The sequence below is a fragment of the Dioscorea cayenensis genome, chromosome 12 (assembly GCF_009730915.1).
Source record: "Dioscorea cayenensis subsp. rotundata cultivar TDr96_F1 chromosome 12, TDr96_F1_v2_PseudoChromosome.rev07_lg8_w22 25.fasta, whole genome shotgun sequence".
Taxonomy (NCBI): Eukaryota; Viridiplantae; Streptophyta; class Magnoliopsida; order Dioscoreales; family Dioscoreaceae; genus Dioscorea; species Dioscorea cayenensis.
Window position 1 is genome coordinate 584,214 of NC_052482.1, and position 17,851 is coordinate 602,064.

The 17,851-nt window shown below is 32.3% G+C and overlaps 3 protein-coding genes across 3 annotated transcripts; 2 read left to right on the plus strand and 1 right to left on the minus strand.

Annotated features, from left to right (window-relative positions):
* The first annotated feature begins 238 nt into the window (after positions 1–238).
* On the plus strand, positions 239–758 carry LOC120273905. The gene has a single exon (XM_039280649.1). It carries the CDS (start codon positions 285–287, stop codon positions 756–758), a length of 474 nt encoding a protein of 157 aa, XP_039136583.1. The 5' UTR covers positions 239–284.
* A 1,903-nt stretch (positions 759–2,661) lies between these two features.
* LOC120273736 lies at positions 2,662–3,135 on the plus strand. The gene has a single exon (XM_039280440.1). The coding sequence runs from the start codon at positions 2,662–2,664 to the stop codon at positions 3,133–3,135; it is 474 nt and encodes a 157-aa protein (XP_039136374.1).
* Positions 3,136–4,014: 879 nt separating this feature from the next.
* On the minus strand, positions 4,015–6,393 carry LOC120273737 (probable polyamine transporter At3g13620). The gene is made up of 3 exons (XM_039280441.1): positions 5,520–6,393; positions 4,140–4,528; positions 4,015–4,032 (listed from the first exon to the last, which is right to left on the minus strand). The coding sequence occupies exons 1-3, from the start codon at positions 6,391–6,393 to the stop codon at positions 4,015–4,017; spliced, it is 1,281 nt and encodes a 426-aa protein (XP_039136375.1).
* Between the last annotated feature and the right edge of the window lie 11,458 nt (positions 6,394–17,851).

A 17,851-nucleotide genomic window follows, 5' to 3' on the forward strand; every position in this document is an offset into this window, starting at 1 on the left:
TCCTTCCACTTATTAAACTCCACTCAATTAAATTAAATAAATAAATAATAATAATAAAATAATAAATAATAATAAAATAAAAAGTCCACACTCTTCCAACTCGGTTTCCACTTCCCTTCAAACACTCACCCATTCTCCACCACTCCCCATCCGCCACGTGTCCATCACTCCCCCCTTCTACCCCTCTTTCCCTAATCCTATATATACCTCCATCCACTGCTTCAAAGCCCTCAAAATCTCATCTTTTCTCTTCTCTTTTCTCTGAATTCCAGATCTCAATTCAAATGGGAAATCAAAGCTCATGTTTTTTCTCCGGAAGCTGCGGATCAGCGCCGCTGATCTCCTTCATCGCCCCCGACGGCAATCTCGGCTGCATCGCCTTGCAGATGCCCACCGCCGCCGACCTCATGATCGAGTTCCCCGGCCACGTGGTGGCGATCGCTGAGAGCTCTGCCGCCGGAGCTAAGATTTCTCCGATCAAAGCCGATGAGGAGATGAGATCGGGATTGGTTTACCTTCTGGTCCCGGTTGATCGGTTTGGGTTTAAGGCCTCTGACCGGCAGATGGAGGTTGCCAAGGCCGCCGTTGAAAGCCGGCGCCGGAGAAGGAAGGGGATGGGATCCGGATCCGATAAGAGGTTGTTCCCGGTTGCAGCCTGTAAGGGTGAGGTGAACACAGGGTCTGCCGGTAACCGGGTTAGGCCCGTTAATCAGTGGCGGCCCGTTTTGGATACTATCCATGAAGCCCTTTCACAATAGTTTTTAATAGAATTTTTGAAAAGTGTATAATATTTGTTGATTTATTTATTTATTCACATTCTTTATTGTAATTGAGACAATGTATAAGAATTTTATTTGATGGGACCTAAACAATGACTAAAATACAATTTTAGTATTTTTCAGAAGATATTTTATTTTATTTTATTTTTTTTGAGTAAGGCGACAGGCACTAGAATTCAGGGATGTGCACGTGTGGGGAGTAATGTTCAACGTCGACCCACGTGCAGTCACCTTGTGTAGGACATGAGGTTCGATCCTGTTTTCTCCCCGAAATGAACGTCCTACGTAAGGACTCGATACCAATTGACCCAAAGGCTACAAAAAATCATATTTTAAATAAAAATTTTATTAAAGTTGGATTAAGCTAACTTTATGATTAAATTTCACAAGGGTATATATGGTATTTTATAATCTCATGACAGTCACTATTTTACAATTATATCACATTAAAAAATAATAGAAATAAATAGATCAAGATAAATTTTTTTTAAAATTTTTTTTGCATTGTGCTTGAGAGGTCTCGAATTTGAGACCTCTTAAACATATGGAAGGTAGGAAACCACGAGACTATGGCTTGGTTCCTCACAAGCGTAATTCACTATCATAAATTAAATTTTTTTTAATTTTAAAATAATAATAAAAAATTAATTCCTTACCATTAATTAAAAAAATTTAATTTTAAAATAATAAAAAAATAACGAGGAGAGAGAAGCAGTCATCACGTCACCAGCCACATTAGTCGTGTGGCTAGTTCGTGTGACTGCTTTGCTTTATATAGCATTACTCTTATTTATAATATTTTAAATTATAATTAAAAGTAAATAAATGAATTTCAGATTCTTTAGAAAATTACATTCCTTATAAATTTATATTTTTAATAAATAAACTTATACTTGTCCAATTTTTTTCAAACACGCCACAGCGGAGTCGGTCCTCAATCAAAGAAACAGAGAGAAGTCCGTGCCCAGCTTCGTTTGTTTCAAATATTTTTCTCATAACAGCAAACAAATTATTAGTCCATTGAAAGACATCCACGTGTCTGATAAGAACGACAAAGTCTACGTGTCCATTTATCATAGGATCTATGTTGACGTTTGCTGTTATAGACCATGTGATCTAAGATGATTAGGAAGGAGCGCTTTTAGCGAATCAACCCCTGAATTCCACCGATATCAAATCGTGGTCCCACCCAACCCACCCACCAAGTCACGCTCTCCAAAAACCGTTTCCCCTCAAAATCTCAGAAAATAATATATTAAAATGATTAAAACAATCATTTACATTTAATTAAAGAAAGAAAACTCCTACTCTTTTAATTTGAAGAATAAATAAAATACATTTACTTCATACATCATATAAAAAATATTCCAAATAATAATCAGAAAATAATACATGCTCCAGCCTCTCCCTCCTGATTATTTTCTCGGAGTATCTTACCCCTGATGATTAACTCCTCCTCTAATTGTTTTTATTTATTTATTTTAAAAAAAATTAACTACAAGCACTTGTTTATTTTTTTGCATTGTACTCGAGAGGTTTCGAGCAAACACAAATAAAATAGGAAACAACTACGCTATGCTATGATTTCTTCTTATTTTTTTCACTTCTCACTTTATTTGTTTTCTTTTTAGTTTATTTACCATTGTTTGGTTTTCAACAAAGCCGTCATTTATTGAGAATAAAACACTCTACCAACGTATTAATTTATTAAATTAAAATTAAATATCCATAATCGATACGTTCAAGAGAGAAAAAAAAAATCTTCCACTTAATTAACATATCAACCCGTTTCCCCTTTCCCGTTTCCCGTATTTGGGCTTTATATATATATATATATCCATGCATCTCATAAGTGATGACCTGAGTTTCAAGTACTCCGGCGATGGGGAACTGCATGAACTGCACCGCCGGCGAAGCGCCGGCTGGAAAGCTTCTACTACTCGATGGTACATACCGGAGTCTGGAAGCCTCAGTCACGGTGGCCGAGCTCATGCTAGACCACCCGTCACACTTCATCTTCGAGCTCCGACGACCACTCTCCGGCCATGCATGCATGCCACAACCACTCCCCGCCGACCATGAACTAGACCCTCATAAGTTCTACGCGGTGCTACCTTTTAATGGTGATGAAGCTCATGAGGAAGCTCGCCGGAGACTCTCCGGCAATGGTTCTTTTCTTAGGTGGTGGTGTTTTCCGGTGAACTCATGTGGGCTTATGAGCTCCGGCGAGGAGGAGGAGGAGGAGGAGTATATTAAGGTGAGGTGCTCGACGGAAGTCATGAATGAAAAAGCAAGGTTGATGAGAGGTAGACGAGGGTGGAAACCAAGTCTTGGAACTATTCAAGAGAGAGCTTAATTTGGAGAAGAAGCTCTTCTTTCATTGCTTCTTTTCATGAATTTTCTATTATTATTATTATTATTATTATGATAAAAATTACTAAAATACTAAGTAGATTAGTCAAAGTTGAAGGTTGTTAGGTTGATTAAATAAATGATTTTAAGTTCAAATTTTTATGTATGAGAAAAATACTGTTGTGTTGTAAGTTTTATTAGCTGGTATCGCTTTGTAAGTCAAAATAAATAATAATAATAATAATAATTGAAGTATATATTTTTATTTTTTGTTCTTTATATATATATAATATTATGAGGTCTTGAAATTAATAAATTGGGAAAATGCCAAATTTAATATACATTTCTTGAAAATTAAAAAATAATTTATTGGATGACTCAGTAAAAAGTGGAATTTTTTTAGATGATTAAGTCTAGATTTATTTTTATAATAAAATTTTCAAAGTATAGAATGATCAAGAGGAGAAACTAAATGTAACAAAATGTATGTGTATTTTTTTAGATTTATAAATATGTGCATGTCATTTCCCATCCATGGTAATAATTAATTAAAAAAATAGAGTGTTACACAGGAGAAATATTTACATAGCATTAATAATACTCCATGAAATATAAATCACTCAATAAATTCCTATTAATTTACCATTTTTTTAAAGCCAACTCACTACAATATATTTACACAACAAACCCTAGTACAATAAGTTTTGAGACTCGGAAATTATGGATGATTTATTTTATCATTAAAATGTTGCTACAAACTTAATCTTGCTAAACTCTAGAGTTCATAACATATTTAATTCTCACTTTTAAGATTAAAGATTAACATGGTTGACTTTTCCTACCCTCAACTGAGTTGACTTCAAGACTCGTGTCAGTACTAAACTTAAAACACTCTTTTGACCTACAAAAAACCATGCAAAAATACAAACCAACAGCCATGAACATCAAACCAGCACTTAACAACCAAACTCTCCACCCACTCACAACCATGAGAAAAATAAGGATCACCGAGGGCACGGCGCACATGCCGATCACTCCGGCAGTCCCCATCGGAACCTTATAAGGCCTTTTGAGCTCAGGGAACTTAATTCTGAGTCGAATAAAGGCGGCAAACTCGATGAGCATGGCAAGATTGTAAAGGAAGTTAGCAGAGGCAATGATGTGGGAGAAGCTAAGGAATGAGATGCTGAGAGTGATTAGAGTTGAAATCAAGATGGAGAGCCATGGAGTGTTGAACCATTTGGATCTTTTGGAGAGGGCTTTGGGGAGGAGGCCAAGCTCTGCCATTCCTAAGAGTTGGAAGGTGTTACTACTGAGTTGAGCTTCATAAAGTCCAATGGCTGATAACACTGCTCCTGCTTGTGTCCATATCTTCAGCCATTTCCCTCCTATCATCCCTTTTTCACAAAATCAACCATTTTTAGGGTTAGGGTCAGGGTTACTATCATTATCTTGTTGCACGTGTATAAAGAAAAAAAACAAGATGAAAGTGTTAATTATGATTATTGATAATGAAAGCACCTGTCCAATAAAGCATTTGATATTTCAAAATTTTTTTTTTTCTAATTTAATTTATAAGTGAGAGTTCGAGTTAGACTTTATTCTGTGAGTTGTTCATATTTTTTTAAAAAATAATATATAATGGTAATTTATTATGGTTGAACTCTTATTTTGAAGTGTAATTAAATAAATATGACAAGCTATTTTCCTTGGTGTCATAACTTTCCCAGGGAGTGTTTTTAGAATTAGGGTTAGGGTTTAGGCTTATTAGAATACATATGATTTTGGACCTCTAATTAAAAAAAGTAAACTTACTAGTAACAACAGTACAAATTAATATTTGTTACTGATATGAATGAGAAGTTGAAACCGAAACTCATATTTTGAATGGTTAAACCTACATCATATGTTTGTTTTTATTTCGAATGAATTTAGGGTTATGGTTAGGGTTAGGGTTAAATATAGTTAGTATATAATTTTGGATGACTAATTAAAAACTAAACCTATGATATTCATAAAAATTAATATATATGCTAAATATTTGTTTTACAAGATTTGCTGAGAGGTCACTCTCACTCTCCAAGTATTAAATACTACAAATTATGGGATTGGGATCAAAACCATATCAAAAGACAACTAATGACTGTGCATGAAGACATATATGTAGGACCTATATATATATATATATATATATGAACAAATTTATGTGGTCATCTGGGGAAATACTCATGCATAATAAAAAAGTTCAAAATTATTGTCAGTTATTCAATGAACTTTAATTGTTATATATTATGATAATAATGTAACATAATTTAAGTAATGTATGAAAAAGCAATTTTAGTAAATAATAATAATAATAATATTGCATGGTTTGTGTGATTATAGTACCTGCAGCTTCAGCAAAGAAACCATCACTCCATCGATCATCGGAGACGGAGAGGGCGCCGGTGACGGCGAGCAACGGAACAAAATAAGAAACACAAGTGAGTACTCCGGCGAAGAGCATGGCAGCCGGAAAAGTTCTCTGAGGGTTCTGAACCTCGCCGGCGAGGGTGCTGGCATTGTCCCAATAATTCAAGTTCCAAAACAAAGTGTTCAAATAAAGACCCCAATCAATCTTCTTCCTCACCGCCGTCCACCTCGCCGGAACCACAGCCGGAGTAGCGATGAACGTCATGAGAACGAAGGGAAGAAGGGAGATGATTCCGATAGCGATAGCGAAGTAACCGACGACGTCTAGGCCTGTGAAGTTGATGAAGGAGAGGAGAAGGATAAGGATGGTGATGAAGAGGGAACGGTGAACGCCGGAAGCCAGAGAAGGGAAGGTGGAGGAGAGATAGTCAGAGCAGAGGTTGGGGAAGGTGGCGGAGTTTATGGTAGAGCTGAGGAGCTTGAGAAAGCCGGTGAAGGAGGCAGTGAAAGGGGAGTTGAAGGCTTGGAAAGCCCATAGGACGAAGCCAGAGTTGGAGGAGGAGAAGGCAGAGGTGAGCTCAGAGGTGATGAGGGCTTCAGGGAGGCAGCAGAGGAAGGGAAGGAGGAGGAAGCCAACAAGGGATAAGAGTGGACCGGCAGCGTGAACGGTGTCTTCGGCTCCGTAGGGGCCCCCGGAGACTTGGAAGTAGATGATGAAGACGAGAGGAAGGAGTGTGAGGGTTTTTGTTTTGGGTTTTGTGGCCGGAGAGGTTGAAGGTGGTGGTGATTGTTGTTGTGGTGGTGGTGGTGGTGGTGGTGTGGGAGTGTGGAGTTGGATTTCTTGAGCCATTGGGTGGTGGATATGTGTTTGTTTTGTGGGAGATGGTGGAAGAGAGGAAGAATATATATATATATATATTTAGAGGGAAGAGAAATGTGGGAGTTTGAAATTAATAATGTATATACATAATATTAAAGTTGGTGTATAATTTTCTATACATTAATATTAGAATAGGTGTATAATTTGTTGGAGAGCATTTTAAAGAAAGAATATGATTTTTTTTTTTTGAAATATTGCTTTAAATTTGTTTGAGTTAAATTTAGTATTAATAATAGAATTATTTAATTATATTTATTAGTTATTTGTCATGATATTGTTTTATGTCAATCTACACGTTATAATTGAAAATAGATTTTTGTTTTAGTTTATATTTAAGTAAAGTAAAAATAGAAAATAAAAAATAAAAATATCAAAACATAAGAAATTAAAAAAGGAAACGTTGAAACGTAATAGATTTCTAAAAATTGTGATCATAATCTAGTGGTTTTATCTTTGACTTTTCAACTGTAAATAGAATCTGATACATATTATTGTGTAATTATTTTTTTTTAAAGTTTTGTCTATTTTATTTTTCTCTTTTTTGAGTTGTTTTTGTACCTGGTATTGTTTTCATAAGCAATTTGATTGGGTCATTTTTCATATATATTCTATGTTTTATTTGTATTTTAAATTATATGTCTATATGTAATATTATTTTATAACAACCAAAATTATTAAAAAAAAAAAACCCGATGTGGAGCCTTTAATTATGATAGAATTTAAGGCTTGTTTGGATGAGCTTTGGAAAACCCAGAAGGGCTTTTTTATAAGTTAAGCACTTCTGGGTATAAAAAAAAGTTGTTTGTATTGGCTTTTCTGCAAAAGCAGAAGCTGTAAAAAAAACTGAAACAACTTTTTTCAGAAGCTAGTCATGAGCAGCTTCTGAAAAAAGCTGTTTTTTACCTTATTTTTACAGCTTCTGCTTTTACAGAAAAGCTAATACAAACACAAAATATAAAAAAGTGCTTAACTTACTCTGGAAAAACACTTTTTCCAGAAGCACTTATACTAAATTAAAAAAAAAGTGCTTTTTTGAGAAGCCAACCCAAACAAGGCCTTATTCTTGTCACATGAGAATATGTATCAAAGTAATCTTGTCATGCATGTTACTTACAACCTTTAATTACAAGCTTGGTCTTATATTTGTCAATAGTTCCATCAGCTTTCTTTTTTCTCTTGAATATTCACTTAAATCCGAGAGGTTTACATCATGAAGGTAGGTTAACTAACTCCTAAGTATGATTTTATAAGATATAATCAATTTCACTTTCAATGGCCTCTTTCCATGAAGAACCCCTTGAAGAAGTTACAACTTCTTGATAGGTTTGAGTTTCACTTTATAGCAAATAGGTTAGAAAATCTGAACCAAAAGATTTTTCTACCCTTACTCTCTTACTACGTCTAAGTTCAACCTCTTGGTTTTGATTAACATCCTCATGATTAACAAACCCATGTGTTTGTTTAGATGAGTTTAATTAATCACCATTTCTTACTTTACAAGGAAACAAATGTTAAAAAAAGATGCATTTTGTAATTTCATTGTTGTGTTCTTATGAATGTCTAGTATATTAGACTCATGAACAAGAAAGCGATAAACACTACTATTTGTGCATATCCAATGAAAATGCAATTAACTATTTTTGGACCTATTTTCACCTCCTTAGGTGTACATATAACCACTTTAGCAAGACACCCCCACACTCTCAAGTATTTGTAAAAAGAGTTTCTTCCTTTCCATAATTCATATGGGGTCTTATCCTTTTTCTTGTAGGGTATATACCTTATTTAGAAGATAATTAGCTGTCAAAATAACCTCTCCCCACATGTTCATAGGTAACCCATAACTTATTAACATTGCATTCATCATTTTTTTTGAAAGTTCGATTCTTCCTCTTAGCAACTCCATTTGGCTAAGGTGAATAAGGTGGAGTGACCTCGTGTACAATTCTATGTTGAGTTGATTCTCAATGTGCATTTTATAGAGAGCAAATTTCTACATTTAAGCAAATACACATAGTAATATATTATGCTATCCCCTATAAAGGTAATGAAATATATATTACCTCCCTTTGTTTCATATTTGTTATAACCAGTATCCACAGTAGCAGCCCGGCACTGTAGCAGCCTGGCATTGTACAGCCCGGCACTATAGCCGCCTGGCACTGTAACAACTCAGCACTGCAGCAACCCGAAAGTTTCATTTAAATTCTTTCTTTTCCCTTCTTCTTTCCTTCTCCTCCTTTGTTTCTTCCTTGCGGCCGAGCACACCTAAACCCTAGCAAATTTTCTGGCAAGCAATTCCTTCGAATCAAATCATCAATTTCTTCCTCTCAAGCTCTTGAGTGCGGTAAGGCCTTAATCCAAGGTTTTTCTTTGTATTTTCTTAATATTTTTTTGTTTTTCGAAATCTTTAAAAACCTAGAAATTTACCTCGGTTTGGGTTCATTTTGGGCTTAAATCGAAGCCCTTGATCTTGTGATTCTTTTGTGTGGATGCTTGTCAAGAAATTTCTTGATTTGGTGTTGTAAATCGGCAATAAACCATCATTTTAGGACATTAGGTACTTATTGGTAACCTAAAAATCAAGTTTTGAGTCATCACTAGAATCGATTTAGCGTTGTTTGGTAGCAAACTTATTGTTTCACTTTGTGATTTATTTTAGCTAATCTTGTTGGTGTTTTGTTGTGCTTTGCAAGGAGGTGAAGCGTTGGCTCGAGACAAGGAACGATTAGAGGAAAGTTGTGAGTGGGATTAATTATGCACAATTCTACTTGGAGAATGCATATAATTATTCTATATTGCTTAAGTAAAGTTTTATTGGTTATTATACTTGCATTGAGATTTTAATGGAATTGAAATGAGTTATTTATGTATGTTTCATACTTTAAAAGTATTATTATTCAAGGAAAGGATTTTCGGGTTGTTACTTGATTCGTAAGTTGTGAGTCGATCTATGTTAAAATCTTTGGATATGCTTTTGTTTATCATTTCCGTGTGGAAATGATAGATATTTTGGATATTAATTATTGTCCTAGTTATGGACTCCTCGTTATCAGATGCATATTTGTATTACTTGGTTGGTGACATCCTACTGTAGTAGGTCATTTTTCATGGCCAGGCTATTGAGGTGGCGTGGAAGACCGACAGACTTATTAGTCCTGTTTAGGTGGGAGTGTAGAGCCCTGACTGGATAGTCATCTAGAAGCCAGGGTCATCACACGGTGGACCGATGGGTCAACGTCAGTGACATGAGTTCCTTGATGGGTCTGAACTTAGCCACGACCACGACCAAGGTTTAGAGAGGTTTGTAAATCATGTTGCGTTCCTTTTGTAATGTCATATTAAATTTGTGGTTTTGGCGGTGAGTATCTGTTTTATGAATTTTGAGACTCATATTATATAGTTGTTCTATATATATGTATAAGTGGAACTGTTATGATTCATTTGTATTATTATAAAAGTTTGGTTTGATGTTTAACTTGTTTTATAGTACAAACCCTGTATTTGGTCTTTTGTGGATTTGTTGTTGTAAACCCTAATTGTGGTAAAAAGGCTTTCTTGACACTATCTTTTGGTTTATTGTATTTATGATTTCTGTTATTTTTATCTATGTTCTAAATCGTTGGTATTAGTAAAGCATTATTTTGGTGAGTTATTTCGTGTATTTGAGTATATTCTTGTAGTATTGTGCTAACCTACTCACTGAGTAACTTTAGTTGCTCACCCCTCTTTCTTCTTCCCAGGCTGTTGCGGGCAGTAGTGCTGTATTAAAGCGGTGAGCTAGGCATCCACTGTTTGTATTCATTTAGTGCTACATTCATGTATGTTATCCTTGAGCATGTATATATATGTTGTAGTCGAGCATGGATCTATTAGTGTGTTTGAAACTCTAAAAGCATGGTTTGTATGTTTGTCTAATCTCTTAGAAACTCAGTTGTACTTGTGATTAGTGAAGTTCTTGAACTCTGTTATTGGGTCTTGTGGTTGATGGTTCCCTTACGTACCTATGAATTTTCCTATTTTGTACTTGTTTGAGGTAGTTGGTTTCCGGTATTCTGTCATCCTTGCAGTGACTCGAGGGTTGAGTGGTGGGGTATCCCCCCTCGGGTTATCACGACGGTTGTCACGTCCTGGGGCCCGTGGGTCGGGCCGTGACAATATCGATCCTAAACATGAGTGTGAAACTTGTGTTGAAAGAAAATAAACCAGATCGTTCTTCCAAACAATTGAAAGAGATACAAAGGTTCTTGATTTAACACATGGCAATGTATGTAACATGTCTTAGTCTACCATGCCATAAACCGGAAGACTCAAGCAAGCAAAAGAAATAGCATTATTATTATTTTTCTTATTTGGCTTAATAGTCATCACATTGAGATTAAAAAGCCCATTAATCACGTAAACTCTCCCTACATACATTTCATTTTTACTAATGACAACTTTGTTTGACTCAGATACTATGCAGAATCTATGCTTGATCAGCAGTGAACCTGACACCAAGTTCTTATAGATCTTCGGCCCATACAACACATTATAATTAAGAGTTAGTTGTTTCCCAAAACTCATATTCAAGATTACTTTACCTTGGCCTTTAATCTCAAAAGTGGTAGAGTTCCCCATGAACAACTTTTCCCCATTCTCTATTAATGGTTTGAAAGTGATGAACATACTATGTGCCTCGTAACCCCAATGTTAATACGTACACCATTGTCTTGGATTAGACCCAACCAAGTTCATTTTTGAAATAACGGCTACAAGGCTTAATTATGTCAAATACATCTTGAATGATATCATCCACATTGTTAGCCTGATTCTTATTCTTTTTTGGCAACCTACACTTAGATGTCTTGTGACCTATCTTTTTATAGTTGTAATATTTTTGTTGGAATTTTCGTTTCGTGGGTTTGAACTAGCAGACGCCACTCTTCGGTGCTTAGGTTTGAACTAGCGTCTGTTTCACAGAATACAACGGTCTTCAGTTGTAAGGCAGCACCACATTACAACTTTTGTGAACTGAACTATGTGAGATTTATCACACTGAACTTAGAAATTAGACTTTCTACGAGAGAGTAGGTGAAAAGAAGGAAGTGAAGTGTTTTTCAAAGTTGTGAAAAGAAGTCTTTATATAGCCTTGAAGACTAACCATTGACATTCCAAAATTAAATTTTGGAGTTTCAATATTTGTTAAACTTCTCATATTCAAGAATTCAAAAGGTTTGAAACCTTTTCAATTATAGAATTAAATTCTATGAAGTTGAAGAACTCTTCAAATTCCAAAATTAATTGGAATTATAAAAACCAAGACTTTTTAACTTCTAAAACACTTATTCTTAAAATCATAAACCAACCTTTCAAATTCCATTCACTTTTTCATTTTTCTTAACAAGGTTTTAATTGGGTCTCGTGTTTATTTAGGTTTAAGTTGAAAGTTAAATAAAAGGAAAATTATGGGTGTGTTGAACGTAAATAATCATATTAAAAATAAAAAAAAGGGGAAAAAACCGAGTTCTTCATAATCAAAGCTATGCCTTTTATGAGAGAAGAAGCACAACGGAGATCTTCGTAACCAAAGCTATGCGAGACAAGGGCACACGGAGTAAGTGTTTACAGTTCAAGAGTAGTACCCATATATATACTTACTTTTAATTCTATCCTTTATATATATATATAAATCTTCATGTTAGATTGGCATTTGTCTATGTATAATTGGTTAGTTGGTATCCCATATTAATCATCATATCCATCGAAAGAGATATCACAAGAGAGAGGAAGCCACAAACAATCAAGATAAAAAAAAAAAAACAATATCCCAGTCACAAATTATGAACAAATTAAGGCCCAACTACCCAACTAATTCTCAATTAGGACAAACAATCTTATCAAAAGATTAAAATTTTTGTAATAATCAAAGCCTAAATCAGATCACTTCATCTCAAAGGCTCTTCATATCGCCTCACAAGTTTCACTCTTCTCCATCAAAGCAGCTGGACACAATCATGCGGTAACCATACTCACCGGATCGACTATCTCTCCATCCCCACCACACCTCCGAGAAATCACCTTCATGGTGGCTTCTCCTTCTTCAATGCCGATTTACAAATACACTATGTTCACAAGATCTACATCTCTCCCTCTTAGATCTCGCTCTTAAATTCCCATGCTAAAGAAGAAGCTTGACGTGAACAACAACATAAACTTCAAAATCCAAACATACCAACTTATCATCCATGTCATTACTATAGCTCACATACCATAACCAAGCAAGCGTGTAGAGTTGGTGTCCCTACCAACACGAATAGATACCGTGGGGCCGACTTGCCTGAACAGATCAAACAATTGCGAGTCCATCACATTCAACTCGAGGTTCCCCACATATAGGGACATCGTTGGAAACAAAAATTTTAGTGTTCTGCCAATCTCCAATGCTTTTCTTTAAGTTAATGTGTTATTTATTGGGTTTCTAAACTTTTATCTTTAGTCTTCTATCTTCAGCATGAATAGGCTGCAATTGACTATTACTGATGTTTCAGCTGGGGTTGATCCAGTTTTCAAACGGTTCCAAAGGAGGCCATCAAGTTGCTAAGCCACAGAGTTGACGGATCAAAATTTTGATCTGACGGCTTGACGAGACACTAAATGTGTGATGAGTGAGTGAGGATTAGAGTAGGTAGTAGTAGCCAAATGTAAGGCTCTTGAATGAGTGAGGTGGTATATACATTACAGTGAAAGGTAACTTAGAATTGGATTTTTTATTTTTTAAATTACATGAAATTAATTTAATTATTACTAAATTGTATTAAATGATATAGGTATTTATTGTAAATAACCTATTCAAAAAAATTGTAAATGATATGGAGAACAAAAATAAAAACTATTGGTAAAAACATGAGGTGTTGAGTTTAGTTATGGTAATAGAGTTGGAAGTGGGTGATTTTAAGATTTTTGGAATACATTCTTGTGAGAAACAACATAATTTTTTCCCCTTAATAAATTGAATTGAATATATTGATAAAATTATATATGTGAGTTAAGTAAGGCAGAGTGAAGTGAGGTTTTTTAATTATATATGGAGAAAAACATTATATATTTTAATCTAGTATAATATAGTATGTGATTAATGTATATTATTTAGTTTATTATGACTATAATTAACACAATATATCCAAACAATTGCAGTTTAAGATTATTTTTTTTTATAAATAATTATAATAATATAAAAATTATCATAATAATCATGTGGGCTATTCTTTCAATAACTAATAAATTCTCATTAAAAAAATTAATCTAATTTTTTTTAAGGACATAGCTTTATTTTAGCTGTTTATTTGTAAAGAAATAAGCCATTTGGTTAACATCTTCCTTTGACGAGCATATACATTGAACAATTAATATTGACATGATGAGTTGAAATGGTGCATTATTTAATATTTGTTTTAATTTAATAATATAAAATAACTAAAACTGTTATGCCTAACAATTGTAAATATATTAGCTTTTCCAATTTTTTTTTTACAAATAAATCAGTTAGTTTGAATTATATAAGTTTGATCTAATAAAAAAAAATACTTGTATATATATATATATATATATAGATTAAGCGCTATCGAGATGCCTTTATTATCTAAAATATCAAATATAATCATTTCCAAAATATCTCATTAAGCACCATCTTAATTATTATAGATTGTTTTTACTTAAAAAATTTTAGTGATCAAATGAGCTTTGGATCTTATATGAGTCCCTTTCAAATTTATAAATCAAAGATAAAAGGGGATTACTTGAATCCAAGAAGGATTGACCCTGATTGCCTTGCTTTTGTCCAAAGATGCATGGTCAAATCACTTTAATTAAGTTTAGTTGGTATTGTGTTATGAAGCAAATTTTTTTTAAAAAAAGTAAATCACAAAACAACTCAAGTGTCCACAAACTTCAAAATTATACCAATTGTGATATTATTAGACTAATAGTAAATACTTTTAAAAACGTGATGAAGTACATATAGCTGCATTAAAATTGATCGAAAGAATCTGAGTTTTTTTAACAAATAAAAATAAAAAAAATAATTTCTAATAAATTACAATAATTGTAAATAATTCAAAATAATTTAAAAACAAATAACATGCACTAATAACGCGTTAACATGTCTCATGAAGAGGAATTTTTAAAAAGTAATTTAAAAAAATAAAAAAAATAAAAATTCTAATAAATCATAATAATTCAAAATAACTTAAAAAATATGAACATCTTACACTTAATTTGTTTAGTTGTTGAATTAAATTTTCAATGTATTAATGTTAAGGCAATCAAAGCATGTGTAATTATATACTAATGATTTATAATTATAAGCATCTATACATAAGTAAACAAACTTTCTAATTTCTGCATGAGATTTGGAACAAATGAAACAAATGAAACTAAAATAATAGGAGGTTTATATAGAAGTATATATATCCAGCAGAAAGATAAATTTACGAAAATAAATTTGTATCAAATAAAACTAAACCAATAGAAGGTATACTTGTATATATATATATATATATATATATATATATCCAGCAAGAAGATAAACTTACGAAAATAAATTTGTGCACACATTAAAGATAAAAAACAAACCCATAACTCTAATAATAATATGCCACTAATATTCATATAAACTAAAGCAGTGCAAATTTTCATTAATAAAAGTGGTCAATAATATCTTATAAAAAATGTATTTAAAAATAAATAAATGTATTGGTAAAACCTTGGTAAGTATAGTTTCATCTAATTTTAATATTTTTAGGGATTGTTTTGGCCCTTATGTCAAGTTTTTTTAATATATCTAAGTTGGTTTATTCATATATTATATGCGAATCATATGCATATGCGTGTATGATTAAAAAAATCATAAATTTTACCTACCTTTTGAAACATATGGAAGAATACACTTTTTTTTTTTAATTTAAAAGTATTAAACATAAAAAACTTAAAAAAAAAAAACTCTGTATTTTTTAAAAATTAAAGATTATCTTTTGAGTTTTGAGCTAATCATGTATCTCTTCTCAATGTGAACCCGCAAACCAAATAGAGATACCAATTATTTCCAATATATTGTTAAATAACTTGTTTATATTCAAGTTAATTAACACGATAATGATGGAAAAAATTTTATTCTTTAGAAAAAAATACAATTTATTGAGTTAGAGGAACTTAATGGAATTCTTCGTTTGAAAGATGTGCAAAAATTGATTTGGGAGATAAAAATGATATTGAGGTAAATGAATAAACATTACATGCAAATAATAATGTCAATAATAATCTTTCATGGTTGGATAAATGACATTTTTGGTTTAACATCATTTTTGGTTTTTTTAAGGGAGTGGCGGATTATTCCCACGGTATATATTAGTGTTTTGGCTTCTAACTAGTTAATTATAATGGATGTTCATATTTTTGATATATCAATATGGTTTATCTATAATATATACTATATATTTTTTTGGGTATTATTGATGTATTTTTCACAACAGCGGAGATATATAAGATTTAGGGTTTAAACTTTGTTTATTGTGAATATTTCTTATGATTCTTTTAGTAGTTATAAATTGATGCTTTTGCTTATTATTTGTTAAAGACTGTGAAATTTCATTGTTTATACATGATGTGATTTTCAACGAGTTTGGTTTGTGATTATTTTAGCATGTTCATCTGTTTACATAATAATTTTTTTTTTTAAGTTGAATGTCACTGCAAAGTGATTAATGATATGAACTTACAAAACACAAGTTCATTACCATATGAAGAAATATTGGCATTGTAATTTTTTTATATACATTTTTTCCAAGTATTGGAGCAATGAAGATTTGCTAAAACTTCATAAAATAAAACTTAAATATGGTAGCAAGGGGTGAATCTTTTATAACATTTTTTTTAGATATGATTAATTTGTAAGAGTTGTTTTTTTGGTGTTTGAATAACTTTTTAACTTTTTATTTAGTTTCCTAATTATTGTATATATACCAATACATGTAATTATTGAAAAAAATAATTTCATTTCAAATTATGCCATCAATTGCACAATGTGTGGAAAAAGATGCATCATATTCTTCTCATCAAATTTGGTATTAAAAATTCCTTCCTCACATCATTTTTAAAACACATTATTTAATTTTCTAAAAATTGTCGTAGAAAAAATGAATATTTTCTAAAAATTTAGTAATCCAATGTAGACTATCAATTAGGTCCGATAGATGATGAGCACTACTCTTTTAGAGGAGGGAACAAAATATTAGACTATAAAAAGAGCAAAAAAAAAATCGAGAGAAAAATAACACTACACGACTAAAGAAATTAATCATGGTCCATCAACACACGCACACAAAATAAATAAATAAATAAATATAGACAACCGGTAACTTAGGGACGTCCCTAGATCATCATCACTAATAGTTGTTGTTTTATTTTAAATATAACATTAGAGGTGGTGTTAGCATCACTAACCTCATTTCCAAGGTTAATAATAAAATAACATCTATTAGATGAGTGATTTAATGGTTGCTGTGAGGACGCTTTTAGAAAACATATTATCATATATATATATATATATATATATATATATATATATATATATATATATATTGTGAAAATAAAAAGCAAAAACCTTGGGTTCCATGAGCAATTATTAGTATGAGATGGAATTATTGATTGGATCTTTTTCTGGCACGTCATCTAGACATGCTATTGCATACTAAGATGGGTTTTGGATCTTTACCATCAAGTATTTGCCCTTTATTTTTTTATTGTCTTTTTCATAATGTGATTCTCATAATTGGTTTTCATTTTTTGCAAGGCTAAACAAGTGCCTATTTTAGATATGTATATTATGTGTTAAAAAGAAGCAAGAAACAAGAAATAAGGGTTTTGTGATATAATAATTAAAATGAGGTGAATTTCTATTGGGTGAGCGGGATCCAATTGTGTTTCTAATTGAATGCATATCAAAGTTATATTGGATTTGTTTTTGACTAACTTTGTATGTACTAATTTCTTATGGTGAGCACTACCTTTTCAAAAGGGACAAAATATTAGTCTATAAAAATGGCAAAAAAAAAAAAGAAAAGAAAAGAAAAGTCCTACAGAAAAAAACACACATATGACTAAAGAAATTAATCATGGTCCACTTAATGCACACTCACACAGACATAAATAAATAAATAAATATATATATATATATTACAAGTTGTGAAAATAAAAAAAACAAAAACAAAAAACTAGGGTCCCATGATGCAATAATTAGTATGAGTTAGAATTATTGATTGGATCATTGGCGGGCACATGTCACCTAGGCATGCTTACTGTATGCTGTGGTGATTTTAGATGGGGTAAATTTGTTAATTAAACTGGTTCTTCATTTTAAAATCTAAATTTTGATTTAAATCAAAATAGTTAT

What these genes read in the sequence shown, in the direction of transcription:
- LOC120273905 (XM_039280649.1), top strand. Translation starts at nt 285, where the DNA reads ATGGGAAATCAAAGCTCATGTTTTTTCTCCGGAAGCTGCGGATCAGCG.
- LOC120273737 (XM_039280441.1), bottom strand. Translation starts at nt 6,393, where the DNA reads ATGGCTCAAGAAATCCAACTCCACACTCCCACACCACCACCACCACCA. An exon ending in TTTCTTTGCTGAAGCTGCAG is followed by an intron (nt 4,529 to 5,519) that starts GTACTATAATCA and finishes TTTGTGAAAAAG; the next exon opens with GGATGATAGGAGGGAAATGG.
- LOC120273736 (XM_039280440.1), top strand. Translation starts at nt 2,662, where the DNA reads ATGGGGAACTGCATGAACTGCACCGCCGGCGAAGCGCCGGCTGGAAAG.